Here is a 26,560-nt window from a genome sequence, read left to right on the forward strand (position 1 = left end):
CAGGAATTAATATTAAGTATATTCTTACGTTTATTGTGTAAAAAGATGCAATATCAGATGATGTTAAAATGAATAAAAGTTCAGCTGGGAGTGGTGGCACACACCTGTAAATCTCAGTTACTTGACAAGCTGAGGCGGGAGGATCATTTGAGCCCAGAGTTCGAGACCAGCCTGGGCAACATAGCGAGAACTCTGTCCCAAAAAAGTTAATAAACAAGTATAAGGCCCAGAGAATTGCAAACTGTTGAATCTAGAAACATAACTAGAGCTGAAGAGTAAAAGTATGTATTCTTTTTTTTTTTTTCTTGAGAGGGGTGTCACTCTTACAGCTCACTGCAGCCTTGGCTTCCCAGGCTCAGGTGGTTCTCCCACCTCAGCTTCCTGAGTAGCTGGGACCACAGGCGCGCTTTCACGCCCGGCTGATTTTTGTAGAGACAGGGTTTCGCCACGTTGCCCAGGCTGGTCTAGAACTCCTGGGCTCAAGCCATCCACTCGCCTTGGCCTCCCAAAGTGCTGAGATTACAGGCGTGAGCCACGGTGCCTGGCCTAAAAGTATATATTCATAACAAAAGGCTGCACACATTGATAACCACAAATCACCTGAAAACTGGGTAGAAAGGGATAATATACAGTGTAACAAAGGTTGGAGAAGTCAGAGAAATACAAATTGGAGTGATATTATACAGTGGAAAAAGTAAAACCGAGAAATAAAACTTTGTTAATGAATATAAACTGAATACGTATTTCTGGGTTTGTTCCCTAAGGTTCATGAACAAAAACACATTTATATCAAATGTGTTTGTTTTTCATTTTAATCAAAACAAAATGGTTCTAACAAGATGAAATTTGCTTGCTGACTTCTGTCACACAAAAGAAGAGATCTCCAAACCATTTTGTTAATGGAGAAATGATATTCTGACTGCTGGCCTCACATATCATTCTGAGTTAAACGTGTTTTATAATATCACAAATGAGCGAACATTTTTCAATATCCTCTTTTAATTTTTTTTGGCCGCATTTTATGCATTTCATAATCTGATGTTTTATCATTTATATGAACTAAGCCTGATGAAACCATTCGGCGACTTGTAAACTTTCCACTGTAGCTTTCTCGTTGCTTGTTAACCTCCGGAGCAGTATATGGTCTTGCAGAGTGTCTGGCATGATTATGGATATCATCTGAGCTTTTTCCTAAAAGCCTTGATCTTGATTTTACTTTTTTAAGGTGTGTAAATGAGGTCATGTCATGTAAATCCTCAAATTTATCTGAACAATCCTAAATAATAAAATAAAAGATCCAATTGGTAAATTAGGTTTCTTAAAAGTAGGTTTTAAATTTACAAGGACTTCTGACATGGATGGTCAAAAGAAAAAAGAAAAACATACAAGGACTAAAGTTTATAATAGCAACAGTTAAAGACAAAGAATGAAAACACTGAATGTTTCTTAGGCAGTCTCTAAATTCAGACCCTACACCCGATGCCCCCCATTAGATACTGTGCTAGATACTATGCTAGAAACCATGCTTTAAAAAGATCTGTTACAAAGGATCCGTTATTTCAAAAAATATTGAAGATAAGCTAGAAACCTGAAAAACTTGAGAGCTGACCTCAGGGGTCAGACTCCTAAGCAATGCTGGCCAGATTACTTTGTAATTTCTCTCCAACAAAATCTCTCTCCCCGACCCCAAATATAAATTATGAACTCTTATACTTTACTTTTCATATCATCCAAAATTTGATCTTTCATCCTTTAATAACCATCTTTAGTTAATTTATATACATACAGAGAGAGAGAGAGAGAGAGAGAGAGAGAGTGTGTGTGCCACACCCAAGAATATGGTTATAATGTTTACATTAAAAATAAAAAATTGCATGTATACTCTGAGTAAACAAGTAAAACATTCAGTAAAATAACTGGAAGGATATATACCATAATAAATGATTCTTTTTCAAATTTTCTATTATATAGCTATATAAGGTATGAATCTAGTAGTTACCCTCAAATTAGGGTAAACAATTTCCTCAGCAGTTTGAGCAGCTCATCTCATAATACTTTGCAAAGATAGCCACACCAAGGGAATGGGCTGCTTGATTTGAACATAGGTGGGGATAGATTAATAGAACTGGGGATCAGGGAACATTGGGCAGGACTAATAAGAATTAGGCAGTCAGAAAAAGATTTACAAAAAAGAATGTATAACGAGTCTAAAAATAAATTCTACCTATTTAACATTTCTGCCTGAGTTTGGAGAAGGCAAGAAAACATTCTTCCTCTTCCCTCTTATGTACACAAGACAATTAGGGTAGCCACAATGAGATAATTTATGCTATGTTAGTGAGTAACACATAATTTTCCTTCACAGCTGATATAACTGATTACTGGAGTGGCAGTGGAAGGGCATGGAGACCCAGAGCACTGGTTACTTTTTTAGGTGTTCCCATGACTCAATTTCTCTCTCTTCTGTCTTGATTCCTTTGGGAGATTCCTGGATTTTAGAAAATCAGATGAGTAAGTTGTTCTCATCATCTGAAAAATGCCCTCTTACCACTCAATTATCTATTAGAGGAAAGTTTAGGAACAGTTGGTTTAACCAAGATAAATAAAGATAACTCTATCTCCCTTGCCTGCTCTTAGGATAAGGGTTCTGAGATCCTATGTAATCTTATATCATTTAACATAAACACAATTTCTTACTTTGCTTGAAAAGTTGTATTAAAGATTCCATTTGTCTTAAAAAATTCAGAAAATCCTCTTTGAAGACTATCACCCCATCTTCTACCTTTTTTCCAAGTGTGTAGACACGTGTATATATACAAACACTCACCCTCTCAATACTAAGTTTCCGAATTTAGATAGAAAAGAAAAATCCAAAATTGAAAGTATAAGCTGATATTTATACCGTCACTATATAGTTAATATTTAGCTGTATAATATATAGTGTGTATAATATATAGCTATATAATATTTACCCTGCTACTATAAAGCTAATAGTTTGCTTTACTGTGGAAAATAAATTCAAAGCAATTATGCAGAAGTTAGATTTTCTCAAAGGTAGAATTATGCACATCAAAGTATCAATTTAATATGAGTTTTACTTACTCATATTTACTTAGCAGTTTTTCCAATTATGGGTCATGCCTATTATGCATACTATAGGGAAGACCAGTGATTCAGAAAATTAAAAATCCCTTCCATTCCTAGATTTTAAATTTGCTTTAGAATGATTTGTATAAAGTCTAGTTGCAGATTTACTTTCCTAATTTTTTTTTTTTTGAGACTGATCTTGCTCTGTTGCCCAGGCTGGAGTGCAGTGGCGCCATCTTGGCTCACTGCAACCTCCGCCTCCTGGGTTCAAGTGATTCTCCTGCCTCAGTCTCTCAAGTAGCTGGGATTACAGGCGTGCACCACGACACCCAGCTAATTTTTGTACTTTTAGTAGAGATGGAGTTTCACCATGTTGGCCAGGCTGGTCTCAAATTCCTGGCCTCAAGTGATCCACCTGCCTCAGCCTCCCAAAGTGCTGGGATTATAGGCGTGAGCCACTGCGCCTGGCCTCCTGTTTTATGTTAATATTAAAAATATATTTGAATTCTCAAGTTTCTCAGCACATGATATAGCATGGTGGTGAAAAAAGAAAAGACTAGAAGTTAATTTTTTGCAATTCATAATCCAATGGATTGTAAATTTTGCATATCCCTAATTTTTAGCTCGATAACTGGCACATAGGAGCTTCATATTTGTTTAACGGAAGCAAAGACAATTCAGCTATGTGAAAAAAAACCTCTAATAGTTGTAGTTATATCTCTATGAAAAGAAAATGTCGACTATGTTTCCACAGTATCTGGCCACAGCCAATGGTTGTACTAATTTTAGTCAGGGCTAAAATCCAGCCAGTTTTCCACAATCGGGACTGTGTACTCTGACTCTCGGCTGTGTCAGCTGGGAGAATCTGCCCAGAGGAAGAGGGCACCTTTTTCTAATCCATGTCCCAGATGGTGGGTTGGGGGAGGGGTGCCACTGTTTATTTCATAAAAAGGTAGTAGGTGTGTTAACAGTCCCCCTGGTTTTTGATTGTATTTTGAATCAGGTGAGGTGATATTTAAGTTTCAGAGGAATTTTTTTGTTTGTTTGTTTTGAGACGAGGTCTCACTCTGTCACCCAGGCTGGAGTGCAGTGGCGCGATCTCGGCTCACTGCAAGTTCCGCCTCCCGGATTCACGCCATTCTCCTGCCTCAGCCTCCCCAGTAGCTGGGACTACAGGCGCCCGCCACCACGCCCGGCTAAAGTTTTGTATTTTTCGTAGAAACGGGGTTTCACCATGTTATCCAGGATGGTCTCGATCTCCTGACCTCGTGATCCACCCGCCTCGGCCTCCCAAAGTGCTGGGATTACAGGCGTGAGCCACCACACCCGGTCTTTCAGAGGAATTTTTAAATTGGAGGTCTGTATGTCTTGGGGGGTAATTAAGGTTATACACACAGTTGGATGCAGATATATACACCCTAAATTATTGCCAGAACTTTGCCAAATACAGAAGTAGAAGACTTAAAAAAACATTATTACATGTATAGTTCTTCTTGCAGTCCAGTGAAGCAGTGTCCTTGGAACAGACTTCTTTAGGTGAATTCTTGTGGTGGGCAGTGTGGTTGGTAGTATCCTGACTATCTTGTTAAATGACTTTTTTGGTTGGATGACACGGTCTCTTTCTTTTCGGACCTTAGGTTTTAGATCTTCTCTCTTAAATAATTCTGGGAAGAGGTATGGTTTCAAGTTTTTCTCATCTTCTACAACTTTATATTGGAATGACTGTATTTCAGGGAACTTGGCACATTTTTCACTGCAAATTTCATCTGGTTTTATATAAAGAGTTTGTATTTCTTTTTTGTATTGTGCAAATGTTACTAAATGTTTTTTATTATTGTTATTATTTCCTTTCAATCTCTGACAATACTGGTCTTCTAATTTTGATTTTTCCCCAGTCTCTGTATTGAAATGAGTTAAAGTGCTACTTTGCCAGGAAGGGAAAGTGATTCTGTGTAAGTACTCATCTTCCCTTGGCATTCTGGCATTAGGAATTCTTGGATACGATGTTAATACTGCTTCAGGTTTTTCCTGAACAGTCCATTTATAGATGTTTACATGCTCCTTTCTATCAAGGGACTTCATTTTCAGTGTCCTTTCACACCAAGCTTTTGATTGAGTTATTTTTGATTTACCACCCCAACTATATGGGTCTTGAATCTCTGTTTTATGAACAGAATTTTCTGCTTGAGGAAGCTGCGTGAATACATGTTCTTTCCTTAGTTTCTTAAGCAGTATATCTGTAAGTATTTCTGATGACTTACTTAATGGACTTGCCTGGATATTTTCATTGGAAGAAGGTTGCACTTTGATTAAACTTGGTGTTTTAGCTTCTTCCTTAGTGTAATAACTTTTCTGTTCCCTAGTTAAAGATGAATTTCCTTTTAAATTCTGTAAGGGAAAATATTTCTTTTCTTTCTCTCGAATCAATTCTGCTTCTCTAAGTTTATCCTCAGAAACCGTTTGTAAAGTGGTTTGTTGAACAATTCTTGAATATTTATTTTGCTTTTCTGAATGCCTCTCCACAAAGTGACAGTCATCTCTAAAAGGTAAATGTGTATTTATATATTTTAATGGTATAGAACTAGAATTAAGCAAATTTATATGCTGGTTGATCCCTTCTAATTGCTTTTTTGTCATTAGTCCTGATTTTGAAAGTTTTTCTATAAAAAGACTCTGGAGGTGTTTGCTTAAATCAGCTTTTAGATGTAATAATTCATTTTCTGATAAAGCTATCAGATAGTTCTGTAGAGATTTACTTAAAGGGTATTTCATGTTTATTTCAAACCTTCTACCAAAACTCCCCTTTGAAATATCTTGTTCTAGTTCGTGAAAAGATATTGAGACACTTTTAGTCCTTAGAGAAGATATGTTTGGGTGTATAGTCTCAGATTCTGTCTCATTAAATAAACTGCTTTCTGAAATGTTTTTTAGGAAATAGTTTTGGAGAATCTCTTTAAAAAAATATCTTAGCTTTATTTCTAAATGTTTATCTATGAAATGATGATTGAAATTGTTGACAAAAGACATGATTTCTTTCACAGTTTCAGAATATTTCCCCTGAAAACTGTTTGGCCCTTTCTGCTCTGCTTTCTCATTCATCAGATACAGATTTCGATAGATTTTTGGTAAGTCCTCCTTGGTGATATGTCCTGATTCTGAAAGTCTTTCTACAAGGTAATGCTGGATTTGTTTACTTAATTCAGATTTTAAATTTTTTACTTCTGACTCTGAGAGTTCTTCCAGAAACACACGCAGCTTTGGACTCAAAATAGGTTTTTTGTCTAATTTGTCTGCTTTATCAAAATGCTCTTGGAGTTCTTCAAGGTGTTCTGTGTCACTTGTAAAAGAAGGTTGAATTAGTCTTTCTAATTCTTTTTCTGGTTGTCCTCTTCTTTCAGATTGATTATATTTGAAAAAAACATTGAAGATGTTTTTTAAAAAGGATTTTAACATTATTTCATCGGATTCACTAAGTTTATCCATTAATGAGTTAGTTAAACTTTCTAAAGTAGAACTGAGATCATTTTTGTCTTTACCAAGCCTCTGACCATTTCTGGGCAAATCCAGTTCTTTATTTGCTATTGAATAATAACTTGAATCTTGTGGGAACATATTTTGGTCTTCCTGTATAAATTCAACTCTACTAACAGAAGTAGTGTCTTTGGGAATGATGGGTATATTCTGCTCAGAAAGAGGTTCTGTCTCGCTTCTGATTTCTGAATAATATTCCTGGGAATCCTTTAGGTTTCCTTTAGGAGAAGTGATCCCCGTACCCAGCAAAGAACTCTTATGGCGTTCTTTATCTAATTCTATCACTTTGATTATCCCAGATTCTAAAAGCGTATCTATAGGAAATGCTTGTATTATCTGGCTTATAGCAGATCTGGGCTGTGGCAATTCTATTTCATCAGCATTTTCTTCATGAAATAGAATATGTGATGACAAACTTCTCTTCCAAGGTGTAGGTAATTGATTTTCCAAGTTCATTGGTGTTTCACTTGGCTCTTTCACTTCTATCTCCAATTCTGAGAATATTGGTGCAGTGAATATTTGCCTCATAATGTAGTCATGTACAGTGCCACTTGAACCTGATTTGGAGTTTGGTACTTCGCTTATTAAATGTTTCTTTTTGATACTACTCCTTTTTTTAATTGGAAAATCTCTCTCATCAGCTTCGAAGTGTTTTTTAGAGACATGTTCTTCTACCTCTGGAGATTGTCCTGGTCCACCTTCTGAAAATGAATCTGTAGGAATATTTTTAATTACCTGACCCCCTTCTGAAAGTGAATATTCAGGAATATTTTTAATTACTTGACCACCTTCTAAAAGTGAATCTGCAGGAATATTTTCAATTATTTGACTACCTCCTGAAAATGAATCTGCAGGAATATTTTTAATTATTTGACTTAAAGTAGCCTTTGAATTTAAAATGTCTTTTTCTGAAAGCCAGTTGTTTAAATCTTGTTTTTTTTCCAATATGTTGTCTTCCATACTACTTGATAATTTATCATGAATGCTTAGAAGTGGAGAACTACTTTTCTCTCTTGCTTCACTGTTCATATTAACTTCTGGTTTAGAAAATAATTTGTCTGAAAGATCTTGCAGATTTTTACTTAAAATTGACTTGAGTATCATTGATTGTTTTAAATATTCTATATGGGGGGTAAAATTTAAAGACTTTGAGAGGTGACATGTGTTTGCATGTACATTTCCAGCCCTTGATGATTCTCCTTTGAAGCTTGGTAAAGATACATTTGGTAGATTTTCTTTTAAACTATTCTTTGTATCTAAACCCTTTATTGTATTGATAGTAGGATCAGGGGCTAACTTATTCTCAGTTTGTAACATCTTTGTTGTGAAAATATTAGGGTCATGGGCCCAGGTTTTATTAGCAGGTCCTGCAGTTTTTGATTGTGCTGGATAAGGAGGATCCTGGTCTTCATGCTCTATGACCTCTGCACCTAAGATGTTTCTATATTTGTATATATCTTGATCTTTTCTTTTTTTGACTGACATTTTGTTTACATTCCTTAGAAAAGGATCAAAACTGTTCTTGTTGAATTTCTGAAACTGCAATATTAAAAAAAAGGTAAGACATTTGGTAGCAATGATTTTGAATTTATCATACATTTTCTAGTTAATTTTCTTTGAGCAATCTGTCAATGTATCTATTCACTCTCCTACCCTCCACAAAGGGAGAAAATCAACTTTAATTATTTTAAAATATTTGAAATTGAAATAAAAATTTTAATGGAAAAATTTCAAATTCTTAATTCTGACACTATTTTGTGTCCAAGTGCTTTTTGCTACTTGGAATATTTTTAAATACTTAAAAAGCCACCCATAAACAGTTTATTTTTAACAACTCAATTTTTAGTGTTAGCTGCACTTCCTTAGACAGTGGCTAACATCAGGATCCAAGTCTCATTTACCTAAATATTTGCTGCATTCATAGCAATGTAGGAAATATTTTTTTAAATTTAAGCAAGTAGTGAAAAGTACTGAAACGAAACTCATGAAAAGTATCATAAATATTCTCTAAAAACTGACTTGGGGGCATTATCATCTGCCTTTAAGTCTGAGAGTTTCAACAACGATAATGAGCTCCACCCAGTCCTTAACATGTCATAGTTTAATCTCGCTTTTTGATGCATACTGTATAATGCCTCAGAAATGGATAAGGGAGAACCATATAGAAAACTCAGGATTACAGTAAAAATTCAGTGTAATATTCATAAGCAGCTTTTTAGCTCTGGGATCAGGCTCTTCTATCATTGAAACAGCCTTCAAAATAAAAATTCTTATTGAAACTTTTTTCATACTTCTGTGTTATCTAACTAAAAAATGCAAAATGTGAAAGAATCAGCATAGTATCTGTCTTATTTTATTTCAACTTAGTAGTTCAAAATTATTTTTAATGGATGCAACTTATTATAACTGGTTTTCAAATTCTAGTGGATACCCAGATGACAAATTAAGGATCCCCTTGGTTTTGTTTTGTTTTGTTTTGTTTTTTGAGAAATACAAATTCCCAGATTCTGTTTCTGGGTTGAGATTCATTAGGTCAGAAGTGGACCTGGGAATGTGTATTTTTTACGGTAGCCAGGTGTTTCTAATGAGTAGCTTTTTAGAACTATTGAATTAAAGTATTGAAGAAACCTAGTAATTAAGTATAATGATACTGCGATAGAATAATTCAGGACTCACCTGATATTTTGGTTTGAATTCTATATATTCTTGTCTGAAAGATGGTGAATTATATTCCTTTGGTGAAAAAGCCACCTTATAAAAAAAGAAGTTCTAATTTTAGATTACTTGTAATATAAGAATATCAAGATCATTTTATTCTTGCAATAGTTACTAGAGATATAACATTTTTAAACCTAAATATTTTTATCATAACAACTATACCTTGCCAATTATGAAAGAAATCTGTATACATATAATATTATATATGTGAAATATTGGATTCTTTGGTATTATAATAGTCGCCCTATTGAATTTGTAAAGTCAAAATAATGCACAGCAACTTCAAGCAGAAACAAAAGTAAAAATAAAATAGAATTGTCAGAAGAAATGTAATCTGATTTTTAAAAGTCTGTGAGATGCCTTTACACAATACATGGCAGCTCATATTATATTGAGATAGCATTTTATTTATTTATTTATTATTTTTTTGAGACAGAGTCTTGCTCTTTTGCCCAGGCTGGAGTGCAGTGGCGTGATCTTGGCTCACTGCAACCTCTGCCTCCTAGGTTCAAGCAATTCTTGTGCCTCAGCCAACTGAGTAGCTGGGATTACAGGCACGTGCCAGCGCATGTGACTAATTTTTGTATTTTTTGTAGAGACGGGGTTTTGCCATGTTGGCCAGGCTGGTCTCGAACTCCTGATCTCAAGTGATCCGTTTTCCTTGGCCTCCCAAAGTGCTGGGATTACAGGCGTGAGCCACCGCGCCCGGCCATAGATAGCATTTTCAATTATTATCAACCTGTCACCGTTAAATGAATATTTAAAACTCTCTAAAGAAATACTAAATCAAGATGTGTGGGAACAATTACAGGATCACAGAACCATTGAATTTTTAGAGATGGAAGTATTTTAGAGATAATCTAGTTCTAGTTCTTATTTTACACAGAACCTGAAGCTGAAGTTTCTTGTCCCAAGTTACCCAGATGACTAGTAGCTTAAATCCTAGGTGTCCAAAGTTTTCACTGGGTACTCAGCCCCCCACACAATCCAGACAGCAGTGAGGGAGAATGAGTGGCTTTAGAAGCATCATAATGTGCATCCACACTGCCAACTCATACAGAGAGAAAACGTGACACATCTCTTTACAGAACACTTGGTACTTCAAATGACTTTCCTAAACATTATCTCCTTTAGTCTGTAGAGAGTTCACTATGGACGAAATTAATTAAAATAACAATTCAATGAGCAACATTTTTTTTTTTTGAGACGGAGTCTCGCTCTGTCGCCCAGGCTGGAGTGCAGTGGCGCAATCTCGGCTCACTGCAAACTCCGCCTCCCAGGTTCATGCCATTCTCCTGCCTCAGCCTCCTGAGTAGCTGGGACTACAGGTGCCCGCCACTATGCCTGGCTAATTTTTTGTATTTTTAGTAGAGACGGGGTTTCACCGCGTTAGCCAGGATGGTCTCGATCTCCTGACCTCGTGATCCACCCGCCTCGGCCTCCCATAGTGCTGGGATTACAGGCATGAGCCACCGCGCCTGGCCCATGAGCAACATTTTTATTAGAGATACTTTTAGGTTATTTTAAGGTTTAATTAACATTAAGCAGTTAATAAATGACCCTATTCTTAAAGCCTCAATGGCTTCCCCTCATTGTCCTCACATACCAACTCTATATTGTCTCTGCAAGTTTCTCAATATTTGCCAGTATCGTTCCTCTCCTCCAGCCAAATGTGTCTAACTCTGAATTCTTGACATACATCTTGTACTTCCATACCTATTCTTTTGTTCCTTTTGTTTTTCTTTGCTTAAATTTCCCCCAAATCTCTTTTAAACACAGTTTACATTATAACATTTGAAAGCTCATTGCTTTAAATGAATTTAATAGAAAAATTTAAAAAAGAAACATGTATGATAAACAAGTGAAAGAACAAGTAGTAGAAAAATATAATTTCATTTTTGTAACAAAGCAAACAAAAAAATCCCCCTATTACAAGCATGGACAAATGTGTGAATGGATTCAAAATGCTTACATTGTTTTCTCACGAAAGTAGCTCTGGAGGAGAGGAAGGAGGATGCTATTAACTTTTACTCTGTTTAACTGGCTATTATTGATTAGATGAACATATAATTCTTTCACAAATAAAAAGCTTCAGTAAAGTAATATTGGGGGAATGCTCTAGGTATTCATGTTAGGAAGCTAGGAAAAGACAATAAAACAAACCAATACAGGAGCTTCAAGATGGCAGACTGAACATGTGAGTCTACTCTCCTATCTCCCAAGGTTCCAGTACATTAACAGAAAATATTATTTCAAAAAGAAAGAACCATGGCAATACTAGAAATCAGTAAGGTGAGCTACCAGGATCTAGAACTTTGAGAAAATACAGAAAATATGAGAGCAGATATAATTGACTTAATGGAAAGACCCAATCAGAAAAACCGTAACCTTAAACAATAGTTATTAGAGATGTAAAATCAGGGGGGCCTGAGAAGCAATACATTCCAAGTCAGTGTATTAATCAGGGTTCTCCAGAGAGACAGAACCAACAGGATATATGTATATATAAAAGGGAGTTTATTAGGGAGAATAGTGCACACGATTACATAGTGAATTCCCGCGATAGGCTATCTGCAAGCTGGAGAAAGAGAGAAGCCAGTAGTGGCTCAGTCCAAGTTCAAAAGCCTCAAAACCAGGGGAGCCAACAATGCAACCCTCAGTCTGTAGCTGAACGCCCGAAAGACCCCTGGAGACTGCTACTGCAAGTCCCAGAGTCCAAAGGCCGAAAAACCTGGAGTCTGATGTCCCAGGGCAGGAGGAGAGGAAGCAAAGCATCTGGCAAGGGAAGAGGGAGTGAGCCAGAAGACTCAGCAAGCAAGCTCATCCCTCCTTCCTCTGTCTGCTTTGTTCTAGCTGAGCTGGCAGTGACTGGACAGTGCCCACCCACATTGAGGGTGGGTTTTCCTCTCCCAGTCCACCGCCTCAAATGTCAGTCTCCTCTGGCAACACCCTCACAGACACACCCAGAAACAATACTTTTCTAGCCCTCTAGTCATCTCTCAATCCAGTTAAGTTGACACCTAATATTAACCATCACACTCAGCATACACAAAGAAAATCAGATCATGGGAATGTCCATAGTTATTAAAGAGCTGCATTTGGAAAAGCTGGACCTCTTGGACCCTTCGTTATCACCCCTCTCTTTCTCTGTGCACACAGAGCAAACACTGCTGGCAGCACTGTCTTTTCCCAGTCACTCTCCCAAACATCAAAAAACTGTTCTCTAAGGAGAATATGGCATATTCCTAAGCAGAGATGTAAGTTTTGGGCCTTGACAGGGAAGCAGAGTAACGATTGCTGAGACTCACACTTCCAAATTAGATAACTAAAAGGGGATTTGAAAAAAAGGAAAGGGAGTTCCATCCAGGAAACACACTGGTTCTTTGGAAATGTAGAGTCCTCAGCCATCCTACCTGCCATCTTCCATCCCCACACACCCTCCAGGGAGGCCTGCCCAGCACATAGACAGAGTATACCTATATAATCAACATACCCCTCCATTTATAAACATAAAACGAAGTTTACCATATATATGAGAAAAACTGATACATGTAAGTGAAAAATCAATAAGAACAAATGGAACTAACTCCAGCATAAATAGAAATATTTCTGACAAATGTAGGAGGAGGGTGACCCTTGGAAAAGATTCTAAATAGCTCAGAGATATTCAAGAGGATATTGAGTTCCCTTTAGCTGTATGATAATTATCTCAAATTTAATGTATATAAAATACAATTTTAGATTAGGCACCACACTCCCAAAAAAGAAAACCCTTAACCTTTCTGTTTTTCCTCTTCTCAGTTGATGATGCATCTATCTCTGGAATTGTTAGGCCAGAAACCTGAGAGTTTTCATTCCTCTCCTTCTTCTTTCCATAACTAATCCAGCATTAAGTCCTGTGGCTGCTGCCTTCAAAACAGATCAAGTACGACCAGGTGCGGTGGCTCACACCTGTAATCCCAGCACTTTGGGAGGCTGAGGCAGGTGGATCACTTGAGTCCAGGAGTTTGAGATCAGCCTGAGCAACATGGAAAAACCTTGTCTCTACAAAAAATTAGCCAGGTGTGGTGGTGCAGCCTATGGTTCCAGCTACTCAGGAGGCTGAGGTGGGGGATCACTTGAGCCTGGGAGTGGGAGGTTGCAGTGAGCTATGATCATACCACTACACTACAGCCTGGGCGACAGAGTGAGACCCTGTCTAAAAAAAAATTATATATATATATAATTTATATATTAATATATACTGAATATATATTATACATATAATTTATATATAATGATATATATATATCCAATCACCTTTTCCCATCAACCCCCCTACTACTATAGAACAAGCCACCATCATGTTTCCCCAAGCAGTGGTATCCTAAGTAGTCTCTTGCTCCCTGTGACAGAAAATGCTAGTTGCCTTCCTAAAATGTATTATCTCAAGAACTTACATTTTTTTAAGGGGCAGAAATGTCCCCTATCAAAAGAGCTACATCTTCTAGCCTCCTTTGCAGACAGGAGTGGCCATGTGACAAAATTTTGGCCAACTAGACATAATTGGAAGTTGTTGAGAGAGTATCTCAACTCTCTCTTCTGAGAGAGTGTCTTAAAACAGAGGCCGACGGTCAGGTGCAGTGGCTCACACCTGTAATCCCAGTACTTTGGGAGGCCAAGGTGGGTAGATCATGAGGTCAGGAGATCGAGACCATCCTGGCTAACACGGTGAAACTCTGTCTCTATTAAAAATACAAAAAATTAGCCGGGCATGGTGGCACGTGCCTGTGGTTCCAGCTACTTGGAAGGCTGAGGCAGGAGAATCACTTGAATCTGGGAGGTGAAGGTTGCAGTGAGCCGAGATTGCATCACTGCACTCCAGCCTGAGTGACAGAGCGAGACTCTGTTTCAAAATAAAAACAAAAAATAAAAAACAAAACAAAAAAACAGAGGCCGACTTAGCTGATAAGTATGTAACTGAACTTGTCTTTTTCTTTCTTCCTGCCTGGAATACATGTGATGCCTGGAGATACAAAGTCCATCTGGTGTCACCCTTCCGTAACATGCTCATGCTGAAGATGGCTGTCCATAAAGAAAAGGAATCTGGGCCCCTGATGACGTCATGAAACCACAATATTACGATTTAAGGCACTGTTTTTAAGTTTTTGTTACTCATGCTTAACATGTTACTCATGATTAACTCATGTTAATCATTAACATGATTAATCATGTTTAATTATGTTAAACATGATTCTTAACTGAAAAACTTCTATGCATACTGAAATTTATTCTTTTACAGTAGAATAAAGCTAGAAATCAGTAATAGAAGAAAATTAGAAAATTCACAAACATTTGGAAATTAAACAAAAAATTCTTTAAAAACCAATGGGTCACAGAAGAAATTACAAGAAAAATTAGGAAATACCTTGAGACAAATGAAAACACAACATACCAAAACTTATGGGACACAGAAAAAATCAATGCTAAGGGGAGAAATTTATGGCTATAAGCATTTACACTAAAAAAGAGAAAGATCTCAGGCCGGGCGCAGTGGCTCACGCCTGTAATCCCAGCACTTTGGGAGGCCAGAGTGGGCGGATCACCTGAGGTTGGGAGTTCGAGACTAGCCTGATCAACGTGGAGAAACCCCGTCTCTACTAAAAATACAAAATTAGCTGGGCATGGTGGTACATGCCTGTAATCCTAACTACTCAGGAGGCTGAGGCAGAATTGCTTGAACCCAGGAGGCGGAGGTTGCAGTGAGCCAAGATCATGCCATTGCACTTTAGCCTGGGCAACAAGAGCGAAACTCCGTCTCAAAAAAAAAAAAAAAAGAAGAGAGAAAGATCTCAAATTAACAACCTAACTTTATGTTAAGGAACTATGTATACATTCCTTAATGCATACATTAGAATAAGAGCAGCAAACTAAACCTAAAGCTAAAAGAAGGAAGGAAATAATAAAGATTAGAGTGGAGGTAAATAAAATAGAGAATAGAAATGCAATAGAGAATATCAGTGAAACCAAAAGATGGTTCTTTGTAAAGATCAATACAATTTACAAACCTTTATAGCTAAATTGATTAAGAAAAAAAGAAAGACACAAACTACTAAGATCAGAAATGAAGTGGGATATTATTACTGATTTTACAGAAACCAAAAGGATTATAAGAGTACTATGAACATTTGTACACCAACAAGTTGGATAACTTAGATGAAATAAACACAAGTCTTAAAAAAGCCAAACTACCAAAACTGACACAAGTAGAAATAGACAATTTGAATAGACTTATAAGAAGTGAAGAAATTAGATTTAATCTCTTGACCCAGTTATCTGTGGATTTTTAGTCCCCAGACAGCTTTTATGAATACTGCTCACTGCTTTTCCTGCCCTCATTCCATGTTATGTGAGATAGATACAAGCAAGCCCATCCTTCAGGTATCCTCCAGCCAGCTTAGAATGGACATATACAATAATTTGCAAATAAAACTATGTTCCCTCCAGTTCCATAAAGGAAATTGGGAACTAGGCTCCTGCTGCTCAAGACCAACAGTGCTGCTGTACTTAGGAGCGGATGGAGAAAGGGTGAATACAAACTCCAAAAAACGTTTCTACTGTTTTGAACATGAATTCTAGGTAAACAGGTTTCATTTTCTTTCATTACTATAAAGATGTCACTCCATAGTCTTCTGCCTTTCATAGTCTAATAAGAAGTCTGGGCCGGGTGCAGTGGCTCATGCCTGTAATCCCAGCACTTTGGGAGGCCGACATGGGAGGATCACGAGGTCAGGAGTTTGAGACCAGCCTGACCAACATGGTGAAACCCCATCTCTACTAAAAATACAAAAATTAGCTGGGCGTCATGGCACGCGCCTGTAATCCCAGCTACTCAGGAGGCTGAGGCAGGAGAATCTCTTCAACCTGGGAGGTGGGGGTTGTGGTGAGCCAAGATTGGGCCACTGCACTCCAGCCTGGGCGACAGAGTAAGACTCCATCTCAAAAAAAAAAAAAAAAAAAAGTCTGTTTTTATTTGTTCCTCTGTAAATATTTCTTATTTAAATCTGTAAATAATGTGCCTTTTACCCCTCTGAGTAAAGATTTCTCTTTATCATTAGTTCTTAGTAATGTGATTATTAGCATGGTTTTCTTTAGGTTCATTCCCTTGGAATCTATTGAGCTTCTCAGATATGTGGGTTTATAGTTTTCATCAAACAAAAATATTTTGACCATTTTCTTCAAATCATTTTTCAGTTCCCCTCCCAGACTCCAGTTACATGTGTGTTATACCACTTTGTATTTTCACATGTTAGTGATACTGTGTTTTTTTTTTTTTTCTATTTGTGTTTCATTTTTGTGTAGCTCCTAATCCTGTCTTCAGGTTCACTGATCTTATCTTCTGCAGCATCTAATATGTTGTTAATCTCTTAAAGGTTACTATTTCAGATATTTTTTATCTCTAAAAATTCCTTTGGGGTTAATTATACCCTCTATTTTTTTCCTCATCATACTCATGTTTCCTCTACCTTCTTGATCGTATGAACTATATTTATAATGGCTCTCTTAACATCCTGTTCTATCATTGATGTCATTTCAGGATCTTTTTCTATTATTTGATTTTTCCCTACATAATAAGTCATATTTTATTGCTTTTTTATATGCCCAGTATTTTTTAAAAATACATTTTATTATTTCATTGTTTAGACACTAGGTCTCACTGTGTTGCTCAGTCTGGATTCAAACTCCAGGGCTCAAATGATCTTCCTGTTTGAGCCTCCTGAGTAGCTGGGACTTCAGGCACACATTGCTGGTATACCTGGTAATTTTAAAATTTAACTTAATCTTAAGAGACAGAGTCTTACTTACTCTGTTGCCCAAGTGGGAGTGCAGTTGCAAAATCAGCTCACTGTAGCCTCTAACTCCTGGGCTCAAGTGATCCTACCGCCTCAGCCTCCTGAGTAGCTGGAACTATAGGGGGGCACCACAACACCTGGCTAATTTTAAAAATTTATTTTGTAGACACAGGGTCTTGCTTTGTGCCCAGGCTGGTCTTGAATTCCTGGCCTTAAGCAATCCTCCTATTTCAGCCTCCCAAAGTCCTGGGATTGCAGGTGTGAGCCACTGTGCCTGGCCAAACACCTGGTAACATTGTATTGAATGTTAGGAATTGTGGATTTTATGTTGTTGATTGATAAATTTCGCTTTTTTTTCTTTTAAATCATTTTGATTTTGCTCTTATGCACATTTAAATTACTTGGAATTAGTTGGGTTCTTTTAAGATTTATTGCGTAGAAGGTTGTCTACAGAAATCTTTAGTGGAGCTTTAGAAGGGGCTGATTTAGCCTCTCTCTACAAAGGTGATACCCTTCTAAGGATTCTACTTACTCTCATGTGTTATGAGTCTTTCCATTCTGGCTGATGAGAATATGGAATTATTGGAAGTCCTGTGTGAGTACCTATAATTTTCTACCTTATCTTTCCAGTGGTTCTTTTCCTTGCTTTCAGTAATGTTCTGCTTAGATCAGTACTCAGCCAAAGACTCCAGAGGAACTTCTTTACAGTTATCTGGAGCTCTCTTGCCTCTGTAGTTTTTTCTCTTCTGGTACTCTACCAGTTCGCCTCTGTCTGCTAAATTTCAGACTCTATCTCCTCAACCCAGTGAGATCTCCAAGCTCTGTTTGGCTTCCTGCTCCTATGCTGCTGCCTTCGGGCAGTAAACTAGTACAATTATAAGGCTCACTTTGTCCCTGTAGTGAACTCTTCTAATTTTATGTTGCCTCGGCATCCATTTTGAATACAAGTTTAAATTTCTCACACCAGAAATAGAGCTTGGTCACTCTTGACACAGTTTTCAATTCTACACCATGCCCTAAAGATGGCGGCCAGAGATTAGAACTCAGAGGCATCTCTCCTACCTGGCAGACTGAGTTCCCTGCTTTCCCACCACTTCCTTTAAATGGACCATTCAGGAATTTACCCACAAACTTAAAGTGACCCATGCCCTATTCTCTGTCACATGCTCTTCTCTCTCTCTCTGTCTGACTTCATTCCTGCTTCTCATGACCCAGGGACTGACGGACTGCCCTCCTGACTCACTGTGCCCTCCTTGCCCAGGATCTATAAGTAAAAAATCTTTGAACTTGTTTCCTATTATGGTGGTATGCAAAATTTGCACCTTCCATCTGAAGAACTAGGGGCTATTCCATGCCAGGTTTTCCCTGGGTTGCTGGAGGGAACATAAGGTAAAGTTCCTAGTGCCAGAGTACTAGTCAGGAGAAATAAAGTGGACACAAGTCAGACAAGAGCTAAAGGGCATCTGCTAGTATAAACAAGTTTCCTGTGTGAAGGACCCCCTGGTCTCAGATAACTAGGCGTTAGGCCATCTGCCAGGTAAAAGAAATATCCTGTGAAGGCACACTGTAAACACCCATATCCAGTTCTCCTTCATTTCCTGCTAGGGTAGGGTTACTAGTCACCCTGGTACTGGAACACCAATTTAGCTGGGGGCTCCCCAAATGGTTCACTTTTTTTTTTTTTTTTTGAGATAAAGTATCTCTCTGTTGCCCAGGCTGGAGTGCAGTGGCACAATCTCAGTTCACTGCAACCTCCACCCCCTAGGTTCAAGTGATTCTTGTAGCTGTAACTACAGGTGCACAACATCATGCCTCGCTAATTTTTGTATTTTTAGTAGAGGAGGTTTCACCATGTTGGCCAGGCTGGTCTCGAACTCCTGACCTCAAGTGATCCGCCCACCTCGGCCTCCCAAAGTGCTGGGATTACAGGCGTGAGCCACTGCACCCGGCCCCCAGAAGGTTCACTTTTCTAAGCAATCAGTCGTATGCTGCCTTTTTCCCTAGTGTCATCCTGTGCTATCATCAATCCCTGATAGGATGCACTGAGAAGGGCACTTTACCACTGATGTATTTTTTCCAAAAACTCAGAATGCAAACATAATAATGGAAAAAACATCAGACAAACACAGATTAGGGGACATTCTGCAGGATACCTGGCTAGTGCTCATCAAGATTGTCAAAGTCATGTTAAAAACAACAACAACAACAACAAAACAAGGAAAATCAGAAAAACTGTCAAAAACCAGAGGAAACTGAAGAGTCATGACAACAAAATGCAATGTAGTACTCTGTACTGAATCTTGAGACACAAAGAGTATATTAATGGAAAAACTGGACAAATTCAGTCTGGATTTAGGTAATAGTAATGTACTAATGTTGGTTTCTTAGTTTTGGCAAATGTACTATGGTAATGTAAGATGTTAACAATGGAAGAAAGTGGATGAGGGGTATATAGGAACTCTCTAATATCTTTACAAGTGTTCTGTAAATCTACGATTATTCCAAAATTAAAAGGTTATTTTAAAAAACTAATCTACTTATAAAAAAGCACAAAGCCGGCCGAGCGCAGTGGCTCACACCTGTAATCCGAGAACTTTGGGAGGCCGAGGCGGGTGGATCACAAGGTCAGGAGATCAAGACCATCCTGGCTAACACGGTGAAACCCCGTCTCTACTAAAAATACAAAAAATTAGCTGGGGGCGGTAGCGGGCGCCTGTAGTCGCAGCTGCTCAGGAGGCTGAGGCAGGAGAATGGCGTGAACCCGGGAGGTGGAGGTTGCAGTGAGCCGAGATTGCACCACTGCACTCCAGCCTGGGCGACAGAGCAAGACTCCATCTCAAAAACAAGCAAACAAAAAAAACCAACACCAAGTCAACATTTACAGATAAATGATGCCAAATTTTTAGGTCAATCTCATTATGAATAGATGTACAAAATTCCTAAATAAGTTATAGCAAATTCTGTGTAGTATAACCCAGGAGGAATTATATGGGAATACAAAGATGGTTCAACATTAGAAAATCTATTCATGTAATTCATTATATAAACAAATTATAAGAGGCAAATTGTGTAATTTCCTCCACAGGGGTCAGCATTTGATAAAAATCAACCCCATTCTTTTTTGTTTTGTTTTGTTTTTGAGACAGAGTCTTGCTCTGTCGCCCAGGCTGGAGTGCAGTAGCCTGATCTCAGCTCACTGCAACCTCTGCCTCCTGGGTTCAAGCGATTCTCCTGCCTCAGCCTCCCGAGTAGCTGGGACTACAGGTGCCTGCCACCATGCCTGGCTAATTTTTTGTATTTTTAGTAGAGATGGGGTTTCACCGTGTTAGCCAGGATGGTCTCGATCTCCTGATGTCGTGATCCCCTTGTCCCAGCTTCCCAAAGTTTAGGGATTACAGGCGTGAGCCACTGCGCCCAGCCCAATCAACCCTATTCTTGATTTTCAAATAAATCTTCTAACAAACTAGGAATAGGATTAAAAAAGTGCTTTCCTACCTCATGCATTGCGCTTAAAATTGAGATACTAATAGAATATTCATCAGAATCTGTAACAAGAATGCCTTTTCTTACTGCTGCTGTCCAATACTGCTTAAGAGTTTAGCCAAGATTAGAAAAAGAAACAACAGGTAGAAATATTAGAAGTCAGGAAACAAAACTGTGCCTAATGGACGACATGATCACTTATCTTTAAAAAATTCAAGAGAACTGAAAAATTAAGAATAAGAGAGTTTAGCAAAGTGAACCAATATAAGATCAACATACAAATATATACACAGTATTATATAACACTATGTCCAAATATTGCCTGAAAAATATAATCTTAAAAAGATCCCATTCACGTTTACATCAGAAACTATCCAATACTAAAGAATTAATCTAATAAGAAATGAACAGGAGCTATGAAATATTAATAAAGAAAATAGAGGATACTGAATTTTCCTGGATGCAAATTTTATAAATATATCAAACTACACCAATCTATAATTCAATGCAGCCCCAATTAAAATCTCAGAGTTATAGAACTTGCCAAGATGATTCTAATACTTCATCAATAAGAATTTATAAGAATTACCAAGAAAATGATGAAAAAGCAGATGTGTGTGTTCCCTACCAATATTAAATGAATTTAAAGTTATAGTAATTAATGTTGTATAGTAATGTCATAGAAATAGGCAAAATTAATGGAACAGAATACTGAAACAGCTCATGTACATAAGGAAATTAGCATATAATAATTAGCATGTTGTATTAGTCCATTTGCACACAACTATAAAGAACTACCTGAAACTGGGTAATTTATGAAGAAAAGAGGTTTAATTGACTCACAGTTCCACAGACTTAACAGGAAGCATGACTGGGGGGGCCTCAGGAAACTTCAAATCACGGTGGGAAGTGAAGGGGAAGCAAGGCCTTCTTCACATGGTGGCAGGAGAGACAGCAAGCAAAGGGGGAAGTGTCACACACCTTCAAACAACCAGACCTTGTGAGAACTCTCTCACTGTCACCAGAACAACGGGGAAGTCCACCACCATGATTCAGTCACCTCCCATCAAGCCCCTCCCCTGACATGTGGGGATTACAATTCAAGATGAGATTTGGGTGGGGACACAGAATCAAACCACATCACATGTTAAATTAGCATAGGATAAATGTTGAATTTCAAAGCAGCAGGAAAAGATGAGCTATATAGTCAAGACTCATTTACAAATTATAGAAACTAACATAAGTTTAAAAATAAATATATCTGGGCTGACACAAATAGATTTATTATCTTGCTCCAAAGAATAAAAGCCTTTTATGTAAACTGAGAGAACTGTAGGACAATATGACATAGACAAAGGGTGCCAAAGGCAGGAATTTTCTAATTTTATAGGTACATGCAACTGTTTAAAGTACTAAATGCAGTTAATTATTTAAATTAGTTGACTTAAAAATTATACAAATGAAGATGTCAAAGTTCAAACTTGAAGTAATTACAGAAAGACAGACTGTATTTCCTACAATTGCGGTTTTTTTCCATTTTATTTTTTATTGTGGTAAAAAGCACATAACATTAATTTTACAATGTTAACCATTTTTTAAATGTACAGTTCAATAGTGTTAAGTATAGTATATTCACATTGTTGTGCAACAGATCTCGAGAATTTTTTCATCTTGCAAAACTGAAACCCAGCTGGGTGTGGTGGCCCATTCCTATAATCCCAGTACTTTGGGAGGCTGAGGTGGAAGGATGGCTTGAGCCTCAGAGTTTGAGGCAGCAGCGAGCCATGATCGCACTCATAATCTCCACTCCAGTGGAATTGTGAAGTATTTGTCCTTTCGTGATGGGCTCATTTCACTTAGCATAATTCCTCAAAGTTCATCCATGCTCTAGCATGTGACGGGATTTCTTTTTTTTTTTAAGGTTGAATAACATTCCACTATATTTATATACCACAGTTTCCTTATCTGTTCATCTAAGGACATTTGTGATGTTTCTACCTCTTGGGTATTGTGAATAATGCTGCAGTAAACGTGGGTGTGCAAAATTTCTTCAAGGTCCTGTTTTGAATTCTTTTAGATATATACCCAGAAATAGGTATGTGTCTATGTATCAGAAATAGGATCACATGGTAATTCTATTTTTAATATTTTGAGGCACCTCCATATTGTTTTCCATAGTGGCTGCATCATTTTACATTTCCACCAACAGTGCACAAGGGTTTCAATTTCTCCACATCCTCATCAACACGTTATTTTCTTTTCTTTTGATAGAGGCCATCCCAGTGGGTGGGAGGTGATAATTCATTGTGGTTTTGATTTGCATTTGTCTTATGATTTGTAATGTTGAGCATCTTTTCATATGCTTATTGGCCATTTGTATAGCTTCTTTGGAAAACTCTCCATTTTTTAAATGTGTTGTTTTTTGTTGGTGTTGAGTTGTAGAAGTTCCTTATATATTCTGGATATTAACCCCTTATCAGATATATGATTTGCAAATGTTCGCGACCATTCCATGGATTACCTTTTCACGCTATTGTTTCCTTGATGCAAGAAGTTTTTAAGTTTGATGTAGTCCCACTTGTCTATTTTTACATTCAGTTTTAAATGCTCTAAAACTTAGACCCCTCAAACCACTTCTGGATAAAGACTTTACCAATTTTCTCATGAAACGAGATAACATATCTATACCAAAACCATGTTCTATTTGTCACTTAAGTGGAAACTCCAAATAGTGTTATTTTACATAGTAAATTATGTGATTAAAAACAATTATTTACTTTTCATTATTTTCATGCTTAGAAATTTTACTATCTTATTTTTCTTCTCAAAGTATTTGTTAATTTTTAAATGAATCTATTCATTTGTCATTCATTCACTTATTAAGTAATTATTTAACAAAAATATGGAGCAGCTATTATAAACCAGGCACTCTCCCAAGTTTTAGATCACAACTGTTCTCTTCTTCCATTCCTTACCCCCCAAATGGGATAAACTTTAAGTACAACCGACCCTAATGTGTAATATATACACTTAATTTTAAAGATATCGATGCATTTTATGAAGTTTGCCTTACAAATAATATACTTCATTTTAAATAGGAAATACAGTGGCTCATTTAACTAGGAATTCTAAGGGATGGGCATGGCTGGCTCCAGGGACTTAATGTGATCAGGACACTCTCTCTCCATGTTGGCTTTTACAGGCATTCTCTCTTCATCTGGTAGGAAATTACCACTGCTAGCTCTTGGTTTAAAAGAATAAGGGGTCAGGGGATGTGGCTCACACCTGTAATCATTTGGGAGGCCAAGGTGGGCTGATCATCTGAGGTCAGGAGTTCAAGACCAGCCTGGCCAACATGGTGTAACAGTATCTCTACTAAAAATACAACAATTAGCCAGGTGTGGTAGTGTGCGCCTGTAGTCCCAGCTACTCGGGAGGCTGAGGCATGAGAATTGCTTGAACCTGGGAGAGGAGGTTGCAGTGAGCCAAGGTTGCACCACTGCACTCCAGCCTAGGTGACAAAGCGAGACACTGTCTCAATAAATAAATAAATAAAAATAAAAGAATAAGAACACCCTGTCTTAATATTTTTAATTAAATTATATGCTCATCCTTCTAGCCTCTGAGGCAGTGTCAACACTGCTAACCATACTAGGGATTGGGGCTGGGACAGGGGTGAAACCCTCAGGAAGGGATGCTGACAGACAAGAATAAGTTGACTATAGGGAAAATGTAATAAATTGCATTGAGACAATTGCCTATCCATTTCAGCAAAGATATTGGTAAGTTCTTACATCATATTAAGAAAAAGCATAGATAGATTAAATAGTTAAACATAAAAAACCATATGCTATAAAAGTACTAGAAAAACATATAGGAGAATATTGACATAACCTAAGGACCTTCTAGACAAGATATAAACCAATGGCCAAAAAGGAAAAGGTGTCGAATTTGACCACATAGACATTTAAAAATGCCTTTGACCTCAAAGAAGTTAAAAAACATAAATAACAAACAGCATAGATAATGTATTGTTATCCAAAACATATAAAGCATTTTCACATGTAAGTAAGCAAACAACCCGATTTGTAAATATGGGCAGAGATTATAAACAAATAACAGAACTACAAACAGATAATAAACACATGAAAATTGTTCACTCATTAATAATCAGGAAAATGCAAATTAAAATATCAGTGGACTATTATTTTGTGCATCAAATTCATAAAAACGAAAATGTGAGTGTGGGATGAGTACTTTCTAGCATTTTGATGCAAATGCAAATTAGTATATCTAGTTTAAAGCATAATCTGGCAGTATCAAATCTGCTTGTACCCTCTGATCCAACAATTCTACCTTCTGTACTTATCCTATACTTGTACAGGTGAATAAAGATAATACTTACCATTTAGCAAGTGTCTATTATGTTCCAAGCCCTTTACAATTCTTTGAAAGAGGTGATAGATAATATACTCATTTTGCAGATGAGAAAACTGAAACTCAGATGTAAACTGCCCAAAGTTATATGACCATGGAAGAATCTGGATTTAAACCTAAATATTTCTGCCTGTAAAATCCAAGGTCTTTTTACTGTATCATACTAGTTCTCTTACTACCACCAAACACTACCTTTCATTGCTGAGTAAAATTAATTTTCCCATCTCTCCTCACCTTTTTTTCATCCTGACTTTTGGGGAAAGGATTTAGGGTCCAGTCATTGTCAGGGTTTAAGTAAAAGCTAATTAAGCTATATCTTGAAAGTCTTAATTTATGAACGGGCTCTAAAAATGTGAAGGAACTATTGAAAGACTGTCACCTGAATCAGCTATGAGTTGAAAGAGATGTTATCAGTCCTTTCCAATTCAGATTTAGTACTCCAGAAGTTTGCCTCAAAATACTGCATTTCTATAACACACTGTCTACCTTGGCTCATTAAAAAAAACTCTTCTTTTAACTTCAAACAACTCCGAAGATTATTTTCCCACAGAATTCTAAAGATTTTGTGACTTGTTTGTGAAGCAATTAGCTTGGACTTTCAGAAATTTGTTCTAGAACTCTGAGATGTCTTCAGTTTACAAGTCTGTTGCCCTAGGTGATAGATTCAATCTTTTAAGTCTGTTGATTGTATATACTGGAATATATGTTTAGTGGGTTACAAACCCAATTTATCTTTTTCAATTTAATTTTGTTTTATATGTTGGGTATGGCTCTGACTACCACTCCTAAGAAAAACATCTAAGGTAAGTTTTCTTTTTCCTTAAAATATTTGACAATGATCTTTCTTTTTAAAAGTTAAGCTTTTTATTTTGAAATAAATGTAAATTAATGTGCAGTTGTGAGAAATAACAGAGAGAGCTCATGTACTCTTCCTTATTCAGCTATCTTCAATAGTAACATCTTTCAAAACTGTAGTACAATTTCACAACCAGGATATTGACATTATACAGTTAAGATCCAGACATTTCCACAAGGACCTCTAATATCCTTTTATAATCTCACCCATTTCCTTCCTGCCCCCATCCCCTATTAATGTCTGATAACCACTAATCTGTTCATTTTTTATAATTTTGTCATTTCAAGAATGTTATATAAATGGAATCATACAGTGTGTAACATTTTGGGATTGTCTTTTTTTTACTCAGCATAAATCTCTAAAAATTCATCCAGGTTGTTGTACATATAAATAGTTTGTTCCTTTTTATTGCTGAGTATTATTCCATTGTATGGATGTACCACAGTTTATTCACCAGTTAAAGGACATCTGGGTTGTGTTCCAGTTTGGAGCTATTATGAATAAGGCTGCTATGAACATTGTATATAGGTATTTTTATGAACATATAAGTCTTAATTTCCCTGGAATAAATGCTTGAGAGTGCAATTGGTGGGTCATAGGGTAGCTGCAGGTATAG

The 26,560-nt window shown here is 37.1% G+C and overlaps 1 protein-coding gene across 17 annotated transcripts in view; it reads right to left on the reverse strand.

Moving 5' to 3' along the window:
- Positions 1–794: 794 nt before the first annotated feature.
- The window catches only part of C2CD6 (C2 calcium dependent domain containing 6), a 186,056-nt gene continuing 160,290 nt past the window's right edge, over positions 795–26,560 (reverse strand). For 3 of the 17 annotated variants that reach the window (XM_054549655.2, XM_054549653.2, XM_054549652.2), the window contains 3 exons: positions 9,295–9,369; positions 4,567–8,157; positions 795–1,276 (listed from right to left, as the gene is read on the reverse strand). In XM_054549655.2, coding sequence (XP_054405630.1) covers positions 986–1,276; positions 4,567–8,157; positions 9,295–9,369 — 3,957 coding nt within the window. In that variant the 3' untranslated portion in view covers positions 795–985. Of the gene's footprint in view, positions 1,277–2,426; positions 2,489–4,566; positions 8,158–9,294; positions 9,370–26,560 lie in introns of those variants that run through there. The other 14 variants (XR_008522958.2, XR_008522955.2, XR_010136078.1 and 11 more) reach the window with 8 other exon arrangements.

The sequence above is a fragment of the Pongo abelii genome, chromosome 11, assembly GCF_028885655.2.
Source record: "Pongo abelii isolate AG06213 chromosome 11, NHGRI_mPonAbe1-v2.0_pri, whole genome shotgun sequence".
Classification (NCBI taxonomy): domain Eukaryota; kingdom Metazoa; phylum Chordata; class Mammalia; order Primates; family Hominidae; genus Pongo; species Pongo abelii.